This window comes from Theropithecus gelada, chromosome 16 (assembly GCF_003255815.1).
Source record: "Theropithecus gelada isolate Dixy chromosome 16, Tgel_1.0, whole genome shotgun sequence".
Classification (NCBI taxonomy): domain Eukaryota; kingdom Metazoa; phylum Chordata; class Mammalia; order Primates; family Cercopithecidae; genus Theropithecus; species Theropithecus gelada.
This window is the reverse complement of record NC_037684.1, coordinates 40,302,092-40,323,536: the sequence shown is the minus strand read 5'-3', so window position 1 is coordinate 40,323,536 and position 21,445 is coordinate 40,302,092. Positions and strand designations below refer to the sequence as shown.

At 47.7% G+C, this 21,445-nt stretch overlaps 1 protein-coding gene across 1 annotated transcript in view; it reads right to left on the bottom strand.

The window, feature by feature from the left end:
* PRKCA (protein kinase C alpha) overlaps positions 1–21,445 on the bottom strand; it is a 501,655-nt gene that overhangs the window by 10,897 nt on the left and 469,313 nt on the right. The window contains exons 14-16 of the mRNA XM_025362600.1: positions 18,419–18,499; positions 6,227–6,334; positions 4,416–4,556 (exon numbers count right to left, since the gene is read on the bottom strand). Coding sequence (XP_025218385.1) covers positions 4,416–4,556; positions 6,227–6,334; positions 18,419–18,499 — 330 coding nt within the window. The remainder of the gene's footprint in view (positions 1–4,415; positions 4,557–6,226; positions 6,335–18,418; positions 18,500–21,445) is intronic.

Here is a 21,445-nt window from a genome sequence, read left to right as displayed (position 1 = left end):
CTGGTATTACAGATGCCCAGCTAATTTTTGTATTTTTAGTAGAGACGGGATTTTACCACGTTGGCCAGGTTGGTCTCGAACTCCTGACCTCAGGAGAACCACCTGCCTCGGCCTTCCAAAGTGCTGGGATTACAGGCATGAGCCACCAGGTCTGGCCTACAGGCCTCTTTTTGATGACTTGGGTTTGTTGTTGAGAACATCAGGCTAAGCTGATGGCCCTCCCTGAGCTGACGGTCCTCCCTGAGCTGACGGCCCTCACGCCCCGGGAGCAGAGGATGTTTGCCATTGTGCTTCCTTGGAAGAGATCCCTGAAACCAGCTGGCTTTGTGTTTTGCTCATAAAGAGGAGGAGCTAGTTATTGGCTGCCTGTGTCCAGGGCTCACAGCACTGCTGTCTGCGGTTATCTTTGCTTTTGTTTTTACAAAATAATCCCTGCAAAGTGATTGTCCCATCTTCCAGAAAATCATCATCTTCATGGGGGCGCATGGTAGCTTTTTAGGGACAGACATGGCTCTGTCCAGGACTGGACTCTCCCACTGTTGACTGCCACAGGGGCAGGTTCTTCTCTCACATCTGAGCCTCCAGGCTTGCCACTGTCAGGAGAGATGACCACCGCCATGGGACACTGCCACCACCCGGGGAGTCAGGCACCATCAGGGGAGACGGCCACCACCCGGGGAGTCAGCCACCATCAGGGGAGATGACCACTGCCAGGGGAGACGGCCACCACCCGGGGAGTCAGCCACCATCAGGGGAGACGGCCACCGCCAGGGGAGGTGGCCACTGCTAAGGGAGATGGCCACTGTTCCACACACCTGACACTGGTCGCTCTCCTCTTTCTGTTCTCCTTTACGTGTGACCTTATACAGAATCCAGCCCACAGCTGTACTGCAGATCTTGACCTTAATGTCACCATGAGATGGAAAGTCCTGTGTGAACCTCCTGACGGATCATGGCATTGTGAGATGCTTTTTGTGGTGGGATCACATTTTGTGTGGCACTGCGGTCTAAAGGTTAACTTTAGTCAAGTCACTCTGGCAGTCAGGAAGAGGATTAAGACAGCACACTAGAGGAACCATGATTCCCTGATAAGCTCTGTAGGCTGTCCAGCAATGGAATACTTCTACCCTCCTTAGAGAAGTCAAGTGATTCTGGAAGACTCTTTCATTGGAGGTTCAAAACATTTAAAAATTAGTAAAACAAAGATGAAAGACTCCTGATCCTACAAGCTCAATCTTATCTGTAGAAGCAGTTTGCAAATAACCGTGAGAACTTCAAGTCCCACTACTGGCATTTGGTAATAAGCAAAGGTTTAATTCCATGGGAGCCAGAAGCGGGACCGCACGTGAAAACAGCTACCTGTCCTTAAGCCTGCAAGTCTCAGGAAGTTGATTCACCAGCGTTTGCTAAAAAACCATCAGGCAGTCTTCACCAGGACAGAAAAGGCTGGTCAGCCAGGGTCATAAGAACTGCTGAGAGGCGACAGCCACTCAGAAATGGGCTCGCGGTGAGAGCTGCTGGCTGCGTGACGTTTGCCTGATCCTTTCTCCGGCAGCACTATTTAGGCTTGCATTGCTACGTCTCCCTTTGAAATAACAAAACGACCCGTCAGAGAATGCTCAGTTCTGTAAACACGTTTCACTTTTCAGTTAGCTCTGGGTCAGGGAACCATAGTACATTTTTCACCAAGGAAGCTGGAAGACCACATCCCAGAATAACTTTTCTACGCCGCTAGTTCTCTCCTGCTGCTTTGTATGAACCATGGTGTATTGTGCAGCTTCGACTTTGGTTGCTTGTTGCTGTTCTAAATGTCCTCTCCAGCCACTGGAATGGCTCTTGGCATGGTGTCTCTGCTCCAGTGTGTCATCACTGAACAGAGTGCAGTCCTCAGAGACCGCTGAAGGCGGTGGTGCCAGCCCTTGCATGACATGCTGTGATGAGCCTCACTTGGCTGGCACAGTACAAGGACTAGAGGAAACAGCTCTCAAGAGACACATCGCTGCCCTTCCAGGAATCAGAGCTTGCCCCATTTATCTCTCTGCCCTTGACACGCTCTGCTTTTGGACAGTGTCTGTGGGTCCCCCTGCAGCCACCTGCTTCTATCTTCACTGTCGTTGTTCCCTCTGTGGGCCCATTTCCTCTCCATCTGTATTCTTTCTACCTTCTTCCTCTTTTGTGCACAGGTTTTCCAGCAGATCACGGGCTTCTGCCTGAGAACTCTCTTCCTTCTTTCAGGCCAGAGCTCTCACCAGGTAGGGCCTTTCACATGAAATCTCCAGTTTTGGGGCCTGGGTCCACAATTTCTGCCTCCATTTGAGTTCAGGGGCTATTTCTTCATAGCCAGGGGCAATTTATCCTTCCTTCTTAATTTTAACCAGTATTCAGTTAAAAAACAAAAACAAAAAACCCAGAAAACAGTAGCGCTCCAGGAATAAAATATAAATAAACACTGCTTCTAACTCAGCTGCCTGCCGTAGGTACAGCTTTGCTCCCAGTGATTTCCATGACCACAGGGAACAATTCACATTCTTGCCTGCTGGAGCCAAGTCGCCCTCGTCTTCCCTACGTCTGAGCTTAGGGCCGAGTATCCACAAAACGTGGGAGACTATGCAGATAAACACTCTCTTTTGCTATAAGGTGGGAATAAACAGAAAAAGACATGTTTTATGGTTGGTTTTGCTGCAACTCATCTTTTTCTGGAAAGTGACTGACAAATAATTGGATTTTGCTCAACCCTCAAGGCAGGGTCAGTATGCATCTCTACGTTGTTCCTATAAAGAAACTAAGCTGTGTTCAAGATGCTATTGCATAACCTTCATGTTTTAATTTAAGACGACAAATAAATATTAAAGGTAAAAGAGGAAAAAAAAAATCCCTAACAGAATTTTCTACTGAGGCCACCTGCAGCATCATTAATCACTCTCCCCACCCCCCCCAAAACCTTCAGACCAGGTTTTGTAAGTTGAGGGGCAGGAGCCCGTGAGAGCCCCCTGAAATCAGTGTGCAGGGCTGGCTAAAGAAAAGGTGGGGGTAGCAGATACAGAAGGGCCTTATTTGAAACGATGATTCAGGAGGAAGTCAACTGACCTGATTAATTTTAGTTTTTCTTCAGTGTGTGCTAAAAATACCTTAGAAAAATAAAATCCAGTGGGCTCACCAACAGCAGTTTTATTCTTGGGGTAGAGGACACAGAGGCACACATGGTGAGGAAGTTGCTGCTCTAAGAATAAGGCTGTGTGCCACCCAGTTGGCAACTCTGCCACCCGAGGCGGGTCCCCTGGCCTGCTCATGGGGCACCTGTCAGAGGAGATAGATTTGAACGAAATCAACATGGCAATGCTTCTGAAACTGACTGTGGCATAAAGCAGCTCTCTGCAGTCTCCGTGCAGAGGCACAATGTGAGCCACCTGATGCTGGCCAGGATAGTGGCAGAGCTGGAAGGCACAGTCCGCCCAGCCCTTAGAAACAGGACTTCCCTGGAGGCTCGGCAAAGTGGCAGGTGGTGTGTGAGGAGGCTGACATCTTAAAGGCTCTCAGTTTACTTCGAGAGATATAAGCATGAAAGGCACTGGCTGGTCGCAATCAACAACTAGGGCCGCAGCATCAGCGCCAGGGCAGTCGCTGAGACGGAGCGATGGTGCAGTGGGTGAGGACACGGACTCCTCCAGGTTCCACCACCTATCCGCTGTGTGCTTTCTGGCAAGTTACTCAGCTTCTCTGTGCCCTCCACTGCAAACTGGGGACCACAGTACCCATCTCACAGGGCTGTTGGGATGATTAAGTGAATTAATATTTGTAAGGCACGAAGAACAGGACCTGGCACATAGTGTTTAAATAAATGAAAAAAAATGGGAATCGAACAGGGAGAGTGTGAAAAAAGCTGACAACATCAGAATTGGTGCCTGACACTCACTCCCTGCAGCGGTGACAGTGGTGGAAGAGGGGGCGGGGCCTAGGCCCTGCCTACGAGCTGGCTAGGATGGGGCTGTGCTTCAGGGCTCCCATTGGTGCCAGGCAAATCCAGGAAAGCTGGAGACAGACACGAAGCCTGAGTCCAGCTGAGGACTGAAGGCTATGAATATAGCGCTGCTGGGTGCGAGTCCACAAAGTCCAGACCCAAAGCAGAGCTGCCCTCACTCCCTAATTGTGCGGGGGTGCTCTGCAGCTGCCCAGCTGGAGGGCGAAGTGTGCACAGGGTTCCCCTCCCTGCCTTATCGGTCCTCACTCTCTGAAGGCAGCAGGAATCCTGGCTGCTGAGGCCACAGGACTGAGGAAAGGCTGAAACCTGGCCGGTTTCCTCACTCTGTACAAGCCAGGGGCCACCGGCCTCCTCTCTCCAAGAAAAGAGGTGAGTGGGATACTCCCAGAATCTGGGGATATGGGGCTCAGAAAACAGGCTGCTTTTCTGGACTCACCACTTTGGGCTTGAACGGTGGCTGGATCTCCCTGTTCTCCAGTTTTTCCCAGTCGATCCTCCGGAAGAAAGCATGTTCTCTCACGTCCCTCTCCCCCTCAGGCCCGCAGCCCAGCCGCTTGGCTGGGTGTTTGGTCATCAGCTAGAAAGGAAAAGGAGAAAAAGAGAACAATGGATGTCAAATGCTTCCCAGAGACAGCGCTTTCCATTTGCCTAGCTCTGCCTACAGCCCTGACTTTGTGGGCGCCTGGACAGCATCTCAGAGAGCTGACCAAGACACTCAGTGGCTTGTACGGAGTGAAGCCAACTCACAAAAATGACATTGGCAAGTGCAGCCCTGCCTATGATGGTTTTCAAGATAAGGGAACAGGGAAGCAATCTGAACCCATGGCCAAATGGAATAAGAAGAATTTAAACAGACATCTCACACGTTATCTATTTTGGAGACACCATGCTATACATGTATCTGGTAATAAAAAAAAAAAAAACATGCAATCACTAAAAATTGTGTGTGCTGAAAGCATCACAGTCTAGCATCACAGAGGATGCCATAATAAGCATCATATGTCTATGTATTGTCTGGGCTAAAATGTTATCAATCAAAGACTCATAAATTAGAAAAATAAATGCTATAACAAGCAAGGTGACTAGTTAATTCCGACTTGCCTATTGCAGGACACAGAGACAAACAACAGCTATGAGCTCTTTGAAGGCAGACGCCAGTTCCTCCCGACCTCAGTATCTCTCCCAAGTGCCTTGCTCTTGGATGACACGTGACAAATGCCTCACAAATGATCACACTCACCAGATACTGTTAAGGGTATATTGTACTCCATCTTACTAAGCCTGAAAATAGCTTTGTGATCTAACTCTTGACCATTCCAAACTAGACAGACAAATCATGATCAGCGACTCTATTCCTAGAGCATTTTCTCAATCAAAGTGTGTGCATATCTTCACCAAAACACACGCCCCAGAAGGTTCACAGCAGTTCTGCTTGTAACAACCTCAAACCAAAGCAAGAACCATCCAAATATCCACCAGAAGTAGAATGGATAAGGAAACGATGGTGTGTTCACACGGCGGAACACTGCACAGCAATATGACAGGAGGAACTACAACCCCACACAACAATGCAGACAAAATCCTCAATCACGATATTGAGTGAAAGCAGCCAGGCCAGGAGCAACACTACAAGGTTCAGTTTGTGCAGAGTTCAAAACAGGCCAAGACTAATCCATGCTGTCCAAACTTCGGGGGCAGGTTATCTTGGGGCGGGGTAGTGACTGTAGATGGGACAGGAGGGGGCTTCCAGGGTGGTGGAAACACAGTTTCCTGAGCTGGGTGCAATTATACGGGTGGATTCATTTTGTGAAGATTCATTTATCAGCATATTGATGATTTGTGCCATCGCTGTATGTATGCTATAGCTCAAGAAAAGTGCAGCAAACAAAGAACTAACTAAGTCGCACCAGGTGAGACAGGCGACGAGAGCACACACTTTCTATGGGCCTCTGACGACATCTGGTAGTCCCCACCACAATTTTATGAAATGGATTAGAATGAAAAGTGCAGTACAGTCATTAGGTGACTGGGCCAGAGTCCCAGGAAGTATTGGGATTCCAATCCATTCTCCCGGCCTTCACTTTCCCCACTGTGCCCTGTGTGACACCAAGCCCCAACCGTCGATGGCCAAAATGCAGTGGTGTGGGTTTGTGGTATTTCTGCCATCTCTCTTAGAAGTGTGGGGAAAGTATTTCTCCTACCAAAGCTCTTGGTCTATGATCACAAAAGGTATCCAAATCGACTTACTCCTTTGCAGATGGAAACAGCCTCCTTGGACAAGGATTTTGGATAGGAAACGTTGTGCTCCATGATAGACTGAAATAGCTCGTCCTCATCTTCACCATCAAATGGAGGCTGTTGTGGAATAAAAGAAAGATGGGAAGGTATTTAGGCAGAGTAATTCTTTCACATGGTACCTGAAGAGCCAATTCAGCACCAAGGAACAGACCAGGTTTCTCAGCCCCCCGCAGGCTGCACAGTTAGCTCAGTGAACTTGAGGGTTTATTTGATTATCTTTAATGAGGTTGACGGTTGTGTGTTTTTCATTTTTTCCCCTCTGTCTCGTTAATTATCTTGCCCTGGGCAACCCAAACAATCTTCAGGGAAAGTGTTTTTGAGTAATGTTTTTAATGATTTGCAAATAAACTATGATTAATCCATTAATCTTGTAAGCATGTGCTAAAAATCTAATTATGATCAAGTTAGGTTACAGACGGCTTTGTAGTCAGAAGGTAGGGGTGGCCAGTAGAAAATGCCAACACTTTCATTGGGGGTGAAGGGGACTTGAGAACATGGCCTAAGAGGACGTCCCCAGTAATTCACACCAGGCCTCTGACCCAACAAGGAGCTGCTTTGCTGGGGGGCCCTTCCACCTGCACAGTGGCAGTGATGGGACCTCAGCTTCCATTGGACGACTCCTCCCTCGTCCACTTTGACTGGGTTCACAGTTACCAGGCTGAGACAGGAAGGCACGCTGGCCCCGTGGGAGCTCATGGCTTTAGAGTCAGGTGGATCTGGACCAGAATTCTAGCTCTACTAACTTCCTAGCTGGGTGTCCACAGGCAAATGACTTCGTTCTTTAAAACACAGTTCTCCAACTGGTAAGATGGGCTTTCTGGGAGTAAAGTGCCTTGTATTTTGTGTTGTACCCGGTAAGTGCCCAATGAAGGCAACTTAGTGGTGCTATTATTTAAGGCAGAGCAACTTTCTTGGGAAGGGCCTTGAGAATCTTCTAGGAAGAAAGGCTGAGCTCACGATGCCCTTTGAACTTTTTCCTCCAGCATGTCTGTAGTCTTGAGGGATCCATTACTTCCCTGTCACTCTGGCGGGATGGCACAGGAGGAAAGCGTTCATGGGAAATTCCGTAATGCTTCCCTTTGGCTTTGTAACCTTGAGTTTAGCATAAGAAAGGCAGAGCAGGGCCCAGCGCTTGTACAGAATCCTTTTGTTTAATCTGGAGGTGTTCCCTTCTCGTGGGAAAGAGGAGTCAGTCACTGGCTGACATGGGCAGGTCACACAGTGATGGTGTTTGGCTTAATTTTGAACTGAGTCCTGGATCACAGGTAACCGTGCAGTAGTCAGAAGGATGCCCTTCTTATCAAACATTTTCTCCCAAGTCAGAGGCAGCTGTTGAGCGAAGCAGATCCCTCCCCTCAACCACCACCCACAAATCACCTCAACCTGTTCATCCAGCACCCGAGACCTGACCTCAGTCTCCTGCCCAGTCCTGAACGGGAGCCACGTGCCCTGAGGAAAAGATGCCAAGTCTATAAAGAGCCCCAGTGGGAGGACAGAGAGAGGCCTGGGTGTCTGGTACCACTCAACATTTTTTTGGTCTGGAAATACAAGTAAATAGGCCTCTTTTTGTGTTGTAAGTGCCTGGTGTAAAGAAGGTTTAATTTGGCTGAAGCTACAGGTGAGTGAAGAGAGCTAAAATGAGCCTGCCTGTGAGGGACTCAGAGCAGGGCAGGGGCAGCTGGCCACAGCGACTTCCACCAGTAGGAATAACATGGAGACTGGGAGGCCCCCAGGGCAGCTTGGAGGGGCACCCACCAGGGGGTGCAGGCTGCTGACAGCCACCTGTGTCAGCAGGGACAGCTACCTGTGCCAGCAGGGACAGCCACCTGTGCCAGCAGGGACAGCTACCTGTGCCAGCAGGGGGACAGGTAGCTTCCATCTGTAGAGGGCAGGGCAGGCAGGCAGTGGTGGCGGAGAGCTGTGATGGAGCTACAGTGCAGGTTGGCCCTGTGTCCGCCCCACCGTATCCTCCCTGCCCAACAGCACGCAGCCCACTTCTTCTATACACCTATTATAGGTCACCCATGACATTTTCCCCCATCAGTGATCCATAAACCTGGCTGAGTTTTGGCAAAGGAGGTTTTTGTAACTAAAACAAATGTAGTGGCTGGGCGTGGTGGCTCACGCCTCTAATCCCAGCACTTTGGGAGGCCAAGGTGTGTGGATTACCTGAGGTCAGGAGTTCAAGACCAGCCTGGCCAACATGGCGAGACTTCATCTCTACTAAAAACACAAAAAATTAGCCGACTGTGGTGGCACACGCCTGTAGTCCCAGCTCCTCAGGAGGCTGAGGCATGAGAATCACTTGAACCCAGGAGGCAGAAGTTGCGGTGAGCTTAGACTGCACTGCTGTACTCTAGCCTGAGAGACAGAGCAAGACTGTTTCCAAAACAAAAACATGGTGTGGTTTCTGCTCAGGGCGTGGCCTGCACCCTGCAGGGGTGCAAGGTTCCTGAACTGGCTGTGTGACACTCTCTGCAATGCAAACGTGACCTGGCGGGGAAGGGGGCAGAGGCTCTGCTTCCAGGTCACTGATTGGCACCTCACCATGTGGCCCAAGAGGGCCTCTGGTCAGGGCCAGACACATACTTTCCAAGTCTTAGTGCAAAATGAAAACGGGAGTCCCTCATTTCAAAACTATGAAGAATTTCCAGATGGCGACAGCATAGCACCAAACCAAATGCAAAGCCCTGTGCGACCATGTATGCTGCATGCCCCCGAAGCGGGCTAAATGGGGTGCACCTTGTTGGGCAGCGACAAAGGTGCCAGCAAAATTCAACCAGCCTCTCTGGAGGTGCTTGAATCTTAGCTGCAGGAATGCTACAGGGGCCAAGTCACAGACAATGCAAACCAAAGGCCTAAGAGAAACATTTTCTAAGAAACACAGGTGGAGCTTCCCCAGGAATCTGGCTTGAGTAGGGCAGTGAGAAGCTTCTTCTCATTTGAAGACGATTAGATCAATGCAGCTGCAGCCACCCCACCTCCAAATGTGGAAGGCCAGAAATTGTCTGGGGAACATTCTGTGCATGGTACTGGCCTACCACATCTACTTAGTTGTCTCCTGGCAAGGGAACCAGCTTTGCCAGGTGAGCTGTCCCCACATATGTTCATGGCTGAAGGCTAATGGCTGTATCAGGGATTCGATTCTATAGACCAAAGGACGACTTTTACTGTCAAGTCTTCTTTGGGTCCCACTGAAGGCTGGATACGGACACTCCCCAAAGAATATTCCTCAGAACATTAATCCTACAGCATCTTCCTAGGTCCAAGTTTGCATCCCATACTCCTCTCTGGCAATTTGCTTTAACATTTAAATTGTAAAGGCCCTGAGAAGTCCTGCAGTGAACAAAGCTGTTTAACTCAATGTGAATTCTTAGTCCAGGGCTGGAAGGATCCTCAGAGGCCTCTTAGGCTTGTGTGGTGGAATAAGATGCTTAAGCTATAACAAAGCCATAAGATCAAATGCTCCTGTGACAGAGCCTGTGCATTCCAGCCTTGATGTGGCCCCAAGGATTAGGGATTCTCCGTCACCACAGCCCAAGGAGGGGACATATCTCTGTCCCTCACGTTTTTCACTGCTGTGAGTCTATGTTGCCCAATAAGGCAGGAGCATTGTGGGCACGAGGGGAGGAGCAGCGACAGTGACCACAGTGGTGTTCACTTCTCAGCCCCTCTCTGCACGTCAGGGGCTGTGCAGAGAGCTTGGGTGGCACTGCTCACTCAATCCGCAAATCAGTCTCAGGACCCAGGTGCTAACCCAGACATCCTGAATTTGGAGCCTGGGGCTCTTAGCCATTATGAGCAATTCTGCCTGCCCTGCTGTGAAGGGTGACATCCAGCACTGCTCCTGGTAGGGGTGAAGTCAGGTGGGGGGGGCGGGTACTCGGCTACAGGCCCACCCAGCATGTAAAGAGAACTCTGATGAGGGCAAGGGTGTTGCGGTAAATTTTAGAAGGCTGATTCACAGCCTACACAATGTGCAGTGATGAGTTCTGAAAATGAAGAGGTGGGGCAGCCCCGGGGGCCTGAGATGTTTCAAGTCATCCCATAGACAGCGATCGGCCTCTGGGCTAGAGACCTGGCATGGTTTCCCAGCTCTAATGAATTGATGGGAATCAGGCTGGCTCCCTCCTTCCCAGCTGCTGGCCGATGCAGCTTCTGTGCTTCCCCAAATTCCTGCTGGCTGAAGATGGCATGAACCTGAAGAAGGTAAAAGAGGGCTGTTCTTGGGTGTAGGGGAGAGGAGTAGTTAAGTGCCTTCTCCCAGTTTTGGAATACCATGAAATCAAAGGCATCCTTTTTCCTAATCTGTTTCCTCTGTTGCTAAGATAGAGGCTATTTTTTTAAATTGTGATAAAATATATATAACACAGGCTGGGTGTGGTGGCTCACGCCTATAATCCCAGCACTTTGGGAGGTCGAGGCGGGCAGATCACAAGGTCAAGAGTTTGAGATCAGCCTGGCCAACATGGTGAAACCCTGTCTCTACTAAAAATACAAAATTTAGCTGGCCACGGTAGAGGGCGCCTGTAGTCCCTGTTACTTGGGAGACTGAGGCAGGAGAATCGCTTGAACCCAGGAGGCGGAGGTTGCAGTGAGCCGAGATTGCACCACTGCACTCCAGCCTGGGCGACAGAGTGAAACTGTCTCACAAAAACAACCAACCAAAAAAACAAAACCATATGTGTGTGTGTGTGTGTGTGTGTGTGTGTGTGTGTGTGTGTGTATACGTATTATATAACACAAAATTTACCATCTTAACCACTTTTAAGTGCACTGCACTGAGGTATTAAGTACGTTCATGTTGTTCCATAAGCATCACCACTGGCCATCTCCAGAACTTTTTCATCTTCCCAACTGAAACTCCACTCACAAAACAGACTCCCCATTCTCCCATCCCCTCAGCCCCTGGCAGCCACCATTCGGCTTTCTGTCGCTATGATTTGACTACTCTAGGCATCTCATATAAGTGAGGTGATACATGTCCCTGTGACTGGCTTACTTCAAGATGTAGACTATTGGTATCTTAACTGTGCCTTCGGGGATCAGTAAGGATAGGCTGGGTCCTGCTGTGGAAACAAACAACTGAGACCATCTCCAAAGCATAAGACAACACGTTTCACTTCCTGCTTATGCTACCTATACACTGGGGGTCAGAGAGGCCTCTGCTGGTTGCACTCAGGGACCCACTGGGATGGAGCAGCCACCATCACGGTCTTGCTGCAGCAAAGATTGGTGCAGCAGCTCTTCAGTGTCTTGTACCTGCGCTTCCAGCCCCACTCTGGAGTACCTCCCCTCTGATCTCATTGGCCAGTGCTGGTCATATGCTGCTCCCTGACACCCCACAAATACACGAGAAAGGAAGTACAATCCTACCGTGACAGGAGGGAGGAAGACTATGAGTACCTGGTAAAATGACCAGCACATTCAGAAAAGCTCCCTGGAGCCCGTTTTATATTTTTGGTTTTTTTTTAGATGGAGTCTCACTCTGTTGCCCAGGCTGGAGTGCAGTGGTGCGATCTCAGCTCACTGAAACCTCCGCCTCCCAGGTTCAAGTGATTCTCCTGCCTCAGCCTCCTGAATGGCTGGGATTACAGGTGCACGTCACCACACCCAGCGAAATTTTTGTATTTTTGGTAGAGACGGGGTTTCACCATCTTGGCTAGGCTGGTCTTGAACTCCTGACCTCAAGTGATCTGCCTGCCTTGGCCTCCCAAAGTGCTGGGATTACAGGTGTGCACTGCCACGCCTAGCTTGAAGCCCTATTTTAAATGAAAATTATGTAATATGGTGGGGAAGAGAAGTCTACGAAAAAAGCATCCCCATTCCCTTTACCTGGTCACAAAAATTGCTCTCATTTTTATATAGATTCTTATGCTTCCTTATATTATTTTCTTTTTTCTTTCTTTTTTTTTTTTGAGATAGAGTCTTGCTCTGTCACCCAGGCTAGAGTGCAGTGGTGCAATCTTGGCTCACTGCAACCTTATGCCTCCCAAGTTCAAGAGATTCTCCCGCCTCAGCCCCCTGAGTAGCTGGGATTACAGGCGTGCACTAGCACGCTCAACTAATTTTTGTATTTTTAGTCGAGACAGGGTTTCACCATCTTGGCCAGGCTGGTCTACAAACTCCTGACCTCGTGATCCACCCACCTTGGACTCCCAAAGTGCTCGGATTACAGGCGTGAACTACTGTGCCCAGCATCTTACATTATTTTCAAATTATGATGCAAAATTTGGAGTTTTTTTTTCACTGACTGTTGCAAATACATTTTCTTTGTTGCCACCAGTGTTCCCATGAGCTGAATGCCACCGAGGTGATGCATCATCAGGACAGATCCACTGGTCCACAGCACATTTACAATTGCTTCCAGCATGTACCCTCATCACTAACGCTACTAGAGACACCTGTGCATCTCCCTGTTTTCTTCTCTGAATCACATCCCCATAATAACTTCCCAGGTGTGGCATCCTGTAGCCTAAAAAAATGTGAACACATTTACGGCCTTTGTTAAGTCTCTCTAGGTTTAAGTCTCCCTGGAGCATGTGACAGGTAATCACTTGCTCTCAGGCCCTGGTGTTGAAGGCAAGGGAATGGTGAAAAGTTATTAATTCTATTCCTTTTCCTTTCCAGTACTGCCAGCCACTTAGCCTGGGGACCATGGGTGTAATGTGTCACTGAGGTGCTTCAGTACATGACCATTTTGGATGCCTTCTCTTGCCTCTTTCCCCCATTCCCATGGTTTTTAATTTCTACAAATCTGGACTCAATGTTCCAAGCTAAGCTACCTGCTGAAAAGTCTTGGGTTGGTGTAAACATTTTCTGAATGGGTTCTATCCCCTCTCACCCAGCTCCTTCCCACTTTAACAATATGTGATTGTGAGTTTTAAACTGACACATGAGGGATGATGGTTCAGATTTTGCAAAAAACTATTTCTAATCACAGGTGTGAGCCACCTCACTGCACTGGTGCATCTTAGCTAGGAAGTGGTCATGGAGGCCACGCTTATTTGCAAATCACAGAAACCTGGGCTGGGGGCCGGGCATGCTCCCCTGGACAATTCAGGCCGAAGCTCTGAGATGAAGTGGCGATTACTGATTCAGTAGGAGTGAAGTCAAAGCGTAAATAACCCAGGGAGACAAGGGCATAAGGAGAGGGCTGGTCCCTTTATGACGATCACCGAGAACACTTCCAGGCGCAAAATGCTCATTAGAGTGCTGCGTAAATACTATTTATGCCCCAAAAGTGTTCGTATTTGCCAAGCAGTGCAGGAACTGAATAAAGACTCAGGCTGTTTATTCTTAACTGCCCCCTTGGCTGCTGACAATAAATAAAGCAAATGAGAAGAAAATGGCAATGAACTATTTTTTTCCTGCTCATCTTCAGTCCTCTGCGATTAAAGAGGACAAACTTAGACCAAAACCCTGTCAACAACTTTATCATTAATCTTACTTTTCAGCAACAACGTCTATACCCTTTGCTGGGTCTCCAGGATTGCTGAAGCTTGGAGGGGCTGTGGATACTGGATAGAGCCTTCATTATCCTTTCTGAGCTGAGTCACAGCCTAGGAATACGTTTAAATTTGCATTGAGTCACAGAGAAAGATGAAGGGGCTTTGAATGAAACCACTGTGTTTGTGGCAGGTGAGGTGGAGATTTAGAGGAACAAAGGCTGTTGTTATCTGTGCCTGCCATTGCACCAGAGTGTGGGATGCCTTTAAGGAGTCTTTTTTTTTTTTTTTGGAGACAGGGTCTCCCTCTCTCACCCATGCTGGAGTGCAGTGATGTGATCAAGGCTCACTGCCAGCCTTGACCCCAGGGCTCAATCAATCCTTCCACCTCAGCCTCCTGAGTAGCTGGGACTACAGGCGCTTGCCACCACACCCAGCTAATTTTCGTTTATTTTGTAGAAGGGATTTTGTCATGTTGCCCAGGCTGATCTCCAACTCCTGGATTCAAGTGATCCACCCCCCTTGGCCTCCCAAGTGCCCCAAAGGGATTATAAACATGAGCCACCTCGCCTGGTCTAAGATGTCATCTTTAAAGAATATCACCGTTTTCAACAGAGATTATGGAGACCGGAAGGTATGCATATAAGGCAGGCTAAGTGGCTCTGAGAAGCAGCATGGGAAATATTGGAAACAGGCCAGAAAGTTTGCAGAGCTGTTGAGAGCAGGAGCCTAGTGCTCTCCAGGGGGCGTAAGCTTAATAGGGAAACCTTTAAATAAGGCCTGGAAACCACCTCAAGGCCAATTTGCAAACGAGGTCTGAGGCCCGTGTCATAGGGCTTCAAAACGCACCACAAATGGGACTTCCCTGCCAGAAAAAAGCATTCCCTGAGCTCTCCCCTAGGGAATGAAGTCCCAGAAAGGCTTGGAGAGGAGAGAAGCCAGGCAGCGGGAAGGAGGAGGACTTTCCTGCAGGCCGGGTTCTGAAATTCTTGTCTCCTGCTGGCCAAGAGTCTACTCACGTGACCTCTTGTAAAGCGCCCTCGGAAACAGATCCTGGCTTCGTTTCCGCCCAGCCTCTTTTGCTTGTTAGTGTATGCAAATGTGACTGTTAATGAAAGCAGGGTTTGTTTTCTGGAGTCAAGAGCTGAACATTCAAGTGGGATCAAGAGGGGGACTTGGCTTTTTGTGCCTTCATCGACAGCAGGGCTCCTAGGAGGCCTGTAATTCAGAGCCGAATTTTACTGTCAAAATTTTAAGGAAGGGGAAATTAACTTGAGGAGCAGACAACTCCTGTTTCCCCAGCTGTTGACTCACTGACGGTGACTGTGTATGAACTGCCTTTCTGTGTTTACACACAGACGTATATGGCCTAAGAGGAACGCTTTGGTGGGGCGGGGCGGGGGGGCACTAAATAAATAATAAACCACTCTTTTGATGTCAGTCAAGTCTTAACACCATTGAGAAATAATGATCAAATGCAAGCTAAAGCTTTATGTCTTTCAATGTCTACAAGACTATTTCAGTATTTAGGAAATATAATGAAAGACACTAAAAGGAGAGATCATCCACAGCCTCCCATCCTAGAGACAAAGCCCCTGGTCTGGAGATGACCTTCATGTTCGCAGCCTTACAATAGGTGGCTGTTCGGACACAAGCGGGGCAGGAAAGGGCTCCTCCTACCCACCAGGAAACTCAGGCGACCATCAGGTGATGGTCAGGTGGTTAACTGTCTCTCTAAAGTAATAACTGGTCGCAGCCAGCACCAAGGAAAGGCAGTCTCCCAATAAAGACAAACACCCGAAACTGGCGAGCAGCAGCCTCTCGGTAAGATCTCAGGAGTTGGGCGAGTGGGCTCACGCATGCGCATGAAGAGGCAACATGGCGGAGTTTCAGCAGTACACCACCTCCTAGGGACGTCTGACTGGTAAGGGAAGAATGCCCCAGCTGAGCACACGTGTAACTCCGGTAAACACACTGCACATGCCGCCCCTCCCGGGCATTAGCAGGCCACTGCGCGCGGACAGGGAAGAATCAGGGGAGAAGAGATGTAAGCCCCTGGAAGAATGCCAAGGTGTAAACCCCCAGCTCAGAAGTCCAAGAGTGCACTGGATCTCTCGAGTCGCCGGCCTGGCCCTCTTCCAAATGCACTTTATTCTCTTTTGTTCCTGCTCGGATGCTTTTTCATACGCTTTCATTCCTCTCTAAAACTTGTCTTCGGCCGGGTGTGGTGGCTCAACGCCTGTAATCCCAGCACTTGGGAGGCTGAGGCGGGTGGGTCACGAGGTCAGGAGTTCAGGACCAGCCTGACTAAAAATACAAAAATTAGTCGGGTGTGGTGGTGGGTGTCTGTAATCCCAGCCACTATGCAGGCTGAGGCAGAAAATTACTTGAACCCGGGAGGCGGAGGTTGCAGTGAGCTGAGATCGCGCCACTGCACTCCAGCCTGGGCGACAGAGCAAAACTCCGTCTCAAAAACAAAAACAAAAACAAAAAAACTTGTCTTAGGCTCTCACTCTACCTGATGCCCTGCAGTCAAATTCTTTCTCCTGAGGAGGCAAGTAACTGAGGTTGCTGCAGCTTCATAGGGATGCACCACTGCTACCAACAGGACCCAGACAGAGCCTCTTCCTCTCTGGCCTCAGGCCTCCTACTTTCTTCCCTCTCTAGCTCAACTCTGCTCTAGCTTCCATTTCTTAAACACGGCTGCACAATCTCCAGCCTTAGGGCCTTCACGCTGGCAGCTCCCCCTGCCTGGAATGTTTTTTCAACAGATATGCACACAGACATCCCCATACTTCCTTTAGGTCTTAACCTTATCCTCCCTGGTCATTCTAGCTAAAATTTCAACCTCCCCCAACACGATCTTCTTTCCTGCTTTATTACTTTTATTCCTAGCTTATCTCTGCTGTGTTACACATTTTCGTTATCTAACCTGTCTGCTGTCTCTCCTCCTCTAAGCTGTAAGCTTCATGAAGGTAAGGATTCTCGTCTGTTTTGTTCACCTTTATGGCCGTGCACATCATAAGCGTTCAATGAATAAATACGTGGTGAATGAATGAAAAAATGAGTCAATGGACGTAACATGTGGGAAGGGAAGACTTTTTCCCCCAGAAACAAAGATGTCTTTGGGGGTGGCTCTGCTGCACGCCATGGCCATCTCTTTCCATTGTCTCTAAGGCTTCTGGCTATGGAGAGTCACAGATCTTGGCACTAGCACATGGAGTGCTGGGAATTATAAGAAGCTGCCCACGGCCGAATCATATGTAGTATAAGGCAGAGATCTGCTGGGTGATTACCAAGCCTGCTTCCCCTGCTGAGCTCTCAGATATGCTATACTTACTGCCTCTTTGTGTCCCAGTGGGGCCAAGTGGCCAGTGGAACCTAGGCATAAGTGATACGTGCCATTTCTAGGCCGGCCCCTAAGACATCCTATGTGACTGATCATGCTCTCAGCTGAAAGGAGGAGGAATTAGTGGAGAGATCTGAGATCCTAAAAGATGGTGGGGCTGACAGATGCGAGAAACTTGAGTCTTTGAATGACTCTGTGGGTCAGTGCCCCACCCCCACATAGGACTTTGCCAAGGATGTGTCCTATGTGGGTGTGGGGCACTGATCCACAGAGTCATTCAAGGACTCAAGTTTCTCACATCTGTCAGCCCCACCATCTATTAGGGTCTCAGATTTCTCCATTAATTCCTCCTAATTTCAGCTGAGAGCATGAGGACAGTCACATAGGATGTCTTAGGGGCAAGGCCTAGAGGTGGCAGCTAGTACGACTCACCCTGATGACACAGATATTAAGCCATTATATTAGAAAGTGCCATGTAAGGCAATAAGGCACATGGTTATCTGGTACATGTCACATCATAAGGGAAAGCTAATTTACCTTCCTTAACTGGAAGTTCAGCCTCACTGGACTTCTGTGAAAATTACAATGAATTGCCAAAGGTGAGATAGGAGGAGATGGGGAGAATCTATTAAAATGCTTCTTCAAGGTAACTGTCTTCTTCCTTAAACACTGCTACTAATTACACACATGGGCAGCAGCTGGGGCAATCTTTGCAGACAAACTTGCAGGGAACCATAACCCAACCCCAGTTTTAAGATACTGAAAACTTAAGAGGCCACTGCTGTCATCAACGTGCAGTTTTCTTTTTTGACACCGTGCAATGCAGTGGCACGATCTTGGCTCACTGCAGCCTCCGCCTCTGAGGCTCAAGCAATTCTCATGCCTCAACGGCCCAAGTAGCTGAGTTTGCAGACGTGCACCACCACGTTTGGCTAATTTTTGTGTTTTTAGTAGAGATGGCGGTTTCGCCATGTTGGCCAGGGTGGTCTCAAACTCCTGACCTCAGGCGATCCACCTGCCTCGGCTTCCAAAAGTGCTGGGATTACAGCCATGAGCCACCATGCCTGGCCAACATGCACATTTCATAATGTGAAACCGACACTGTCTACACTCCAGGTTGAAGCTTTCAATATGGAGTTTCCATGACCAGTGATAATTTCTGTGCATACTGAACGTGATCCACTTTGAAGGGGGAGTTTCTTCCTCTTTCGTCTGGGTCAGGGACATCACACCAACAACACCAGCCACACTAAAACGTCAGGTCCTGCTCTCGAGGCCCAACCAGAGCTGAAGTATTCACATAACACAGCAATAAACAAACATGAAAATGTAGCAAAACATTACCTGCCCGGCAAGCATTTCATACAACAGGACGCCATAGGCCCACCAGTCCACAGATTTTCCATATGGCTGATAAGCGATAATCTGTGTGAAAACAAACACATCAATTACATCAGTGGTAAGTCCCGTAGCCTCTGTCAGAACAGGTAAGTCAAGCAGGTAGGCATTTATACACTCAGTTCATGCAGATGAGGTGCCAAGATCTGTCTTTGATGTTACAACAAGGGAAGAGGATCCTCCAAACCAGACACACCAAGAACTATTACCCCGAAATTCACTGCCCATGGCTGGTTTGGGGAATCTTGTTCTGAATCCACCTGGAGATGCCACAGCACTGTCTGAAGGTAGTTTTAATTATCCTCACTGGCAGAAAGTATGTGGACACTGAGGTGGATTTAATGTTGAGAAAAAGTTAGAGGCTGGGTGCAGTAGCTCACACCTCTAATCCCAGCACTTTGGGAGGCTGAGGCAGGAAGATTGCTTGAATCCAGGAGTTTGAAACCAGCTTGGGCAACATAGTAAGATCCTGTCTCTATTTAAAAAAAAATTAAAAAAAAAAAAAAAAAAAAAAAAGAAGAAGCCAGAGGTCATTCTGAGTCTGACACATAAGATGATTAAACTATGCAACAAGGCCTTACTAAGAGTATAATAGTAAGGATGATGATAAGGAAACGTTGTAATTTTCTTGTGTTGCACAGAGAAGTGCAATGATATACATTCAGTTTGTTGAATGACAGAAGTTTGTAAAACATTCATAAAAAGGCATAAAATGTAGTAAGCAAATATAATATCTGGAGCCAACTGCAACAAAGAAAATTGGAAACAACTGGGAAAATTAAGATACAATCTGGATGTCAGATGATACTGAGGGTTTACCATTCATTTTGTTAGGTGGCATAATGGTATGTTGACTAGTTAGAAAACATGTTTTCTAACTGGGTGTGGTGGTGTGAGTCTGGAGTCCCAGCTACTTGGGAGGCTGAGGCAGGAGGATCATTTGAGCCTAGGAGTTTAAGGCTAGCCTGGGCAACATAGCAAGACCCTGTCTCTTAAAAAGTGATAATAATATTAAAACATTTTTAAAGTGTGCTTATCAGTTAGAAATGAGTATATTTATCAGTGAAATAGATAAGAGATAAAGTATTTATGGGTGAACTGACATGATAAATTAAAAAAAACACTTTAATAAATGAGGTGGGAGAAAAACAGATGAAATGAGTTGGCAAATGCTGGCAGCTGTTGAAATTGAGTGATGAGTCTACAGGGGGCTCATTCTACACTTCCTTCTACCTTTGTGGCTATCAGAAGTACTAGAATAATTCTATAACCTCCCTTCGTGGAAGGCAATAACATGGATTTGAATTTCTAAGTATGGCAGGGCTTATTAAAACACTGGCTTCATTACCTCTCAGGTAGGCTGTGTACCTGCTGCACACAATTCCCAGACCCATGGATCACGTGCCAGGGTTCAAGGTCAAGACACACTTAACAGGTACTCAGCACAACCATTCTGCCATGTCGCTTACAACTTTTACTTTGACATGTTCTGGGATTTTTTTTTAATGGTCCAGAATGTCTAATTAAATGTCCTGGGACATAAAACTTTCTGCATGTCTGCCCACTTTCATTTCTTTAATGTATTACTAATATTTCTGCATGCAGAATGAGAAACACGAGAACCAACAGTTTGCCTAAGTGTGGGCAGCAACAAGGGTAAACAAGATTAGATCTGGCACCTTTGTAGCTCATTTCCTTGACAAGAAAATGATATAAACATAGGAACCTACAAGGAGTCTCTAATTTCTTTTACAACCTTTGTTCTCTTCTGCACATTCTTTTCTGAAAACTTGGAAAATACAAACATAAAAAACCCCAACAAATGAATCTCCAGTCTATTGCTTGGAGATGATACATCTCATTCCAGTTCCAGAAAAAATTTTGCATCAAAGGAGTTGCATATTTTTATAACCTTTGGTACAATGGTAAATTGCTCTCCCAAAAGGACTGGACTGAATTTATCTCCCTGATACCAATGTCACTATATTTTCCATTGCCAGGTAAAACCTTTCTGTTAAAAATAATCTTTTTGTGCTTTTAAAAAAAATTCCACAAGCCATGCATGCTCATTAAAAAACAATTAGAAAGAAAATGAAAAGCTAAAGAAATAAGGAAGTGGCCGGGCATGGTGGCTCATGCCTGTACTCCCAGCACTTTGGGAGACCGAGGCAGGTGGATCATGAGGTCAAGACATGGAGACCATCCTGGCCAACATGGTAAAACCCCGTCTCTACTAAAAATACAAAAATTAGCTGGGCGTAGTGATGTGTGCCTGTAGTCCCAGCTGCTTGGGAGGCTGAGGCAGGAGAATTGCTTGAGCCCAGGAGGCGGAGGTTGCAGTGAGCCGAGATTGCTCACCACTGTACTCCAGTCTGGGCGACAGAGCGAGACTCCATCTCAAAAAAAGAAATAAGGAAGTAAAATTGTTTATGATCTCACTATTCAGAAATATTAATAATGTTATGTTCATATAAAACCTTTCCATATTTTTTCTAGGTGTGATATATGTATGCATATGCATTAAAAACTGAATTATGTGCACTCGCTATTCTGTGGTCAGTTTGTTTATTTAATAATATATCATGAGTATCTTGGCAAGACCTTCAACTATTTCCGCAGGATAAATTCCTGTCAGTAGAATTGCTGGGTCAAAATAAATGTTTCTAACTCAAAAGTACAACTTTTAAATACGCATTGCTGTCCAGGCACAGTGGCTCATGCCTGTAATTCCAGCACTTTGGGAAGCCGAGGTGGGTGGATTACTTGAGGTTAGGAGTTTGAGGCCAGCCTGGCCAACATGGTGACAACCCGTTTCTACTAAAAATACAAAAAAGTTAGCCGGGCATGGTGGTGCATGCCTGTAATCCCAGCTACATGGGAGGCTGAGGCAGGAGAGTTGCTTGAACACATGAGGCAGAGGTTGCAGTGAGCCAAGATCACGCCCACTACACTCCAGCCTGGGTGACAGAGCAA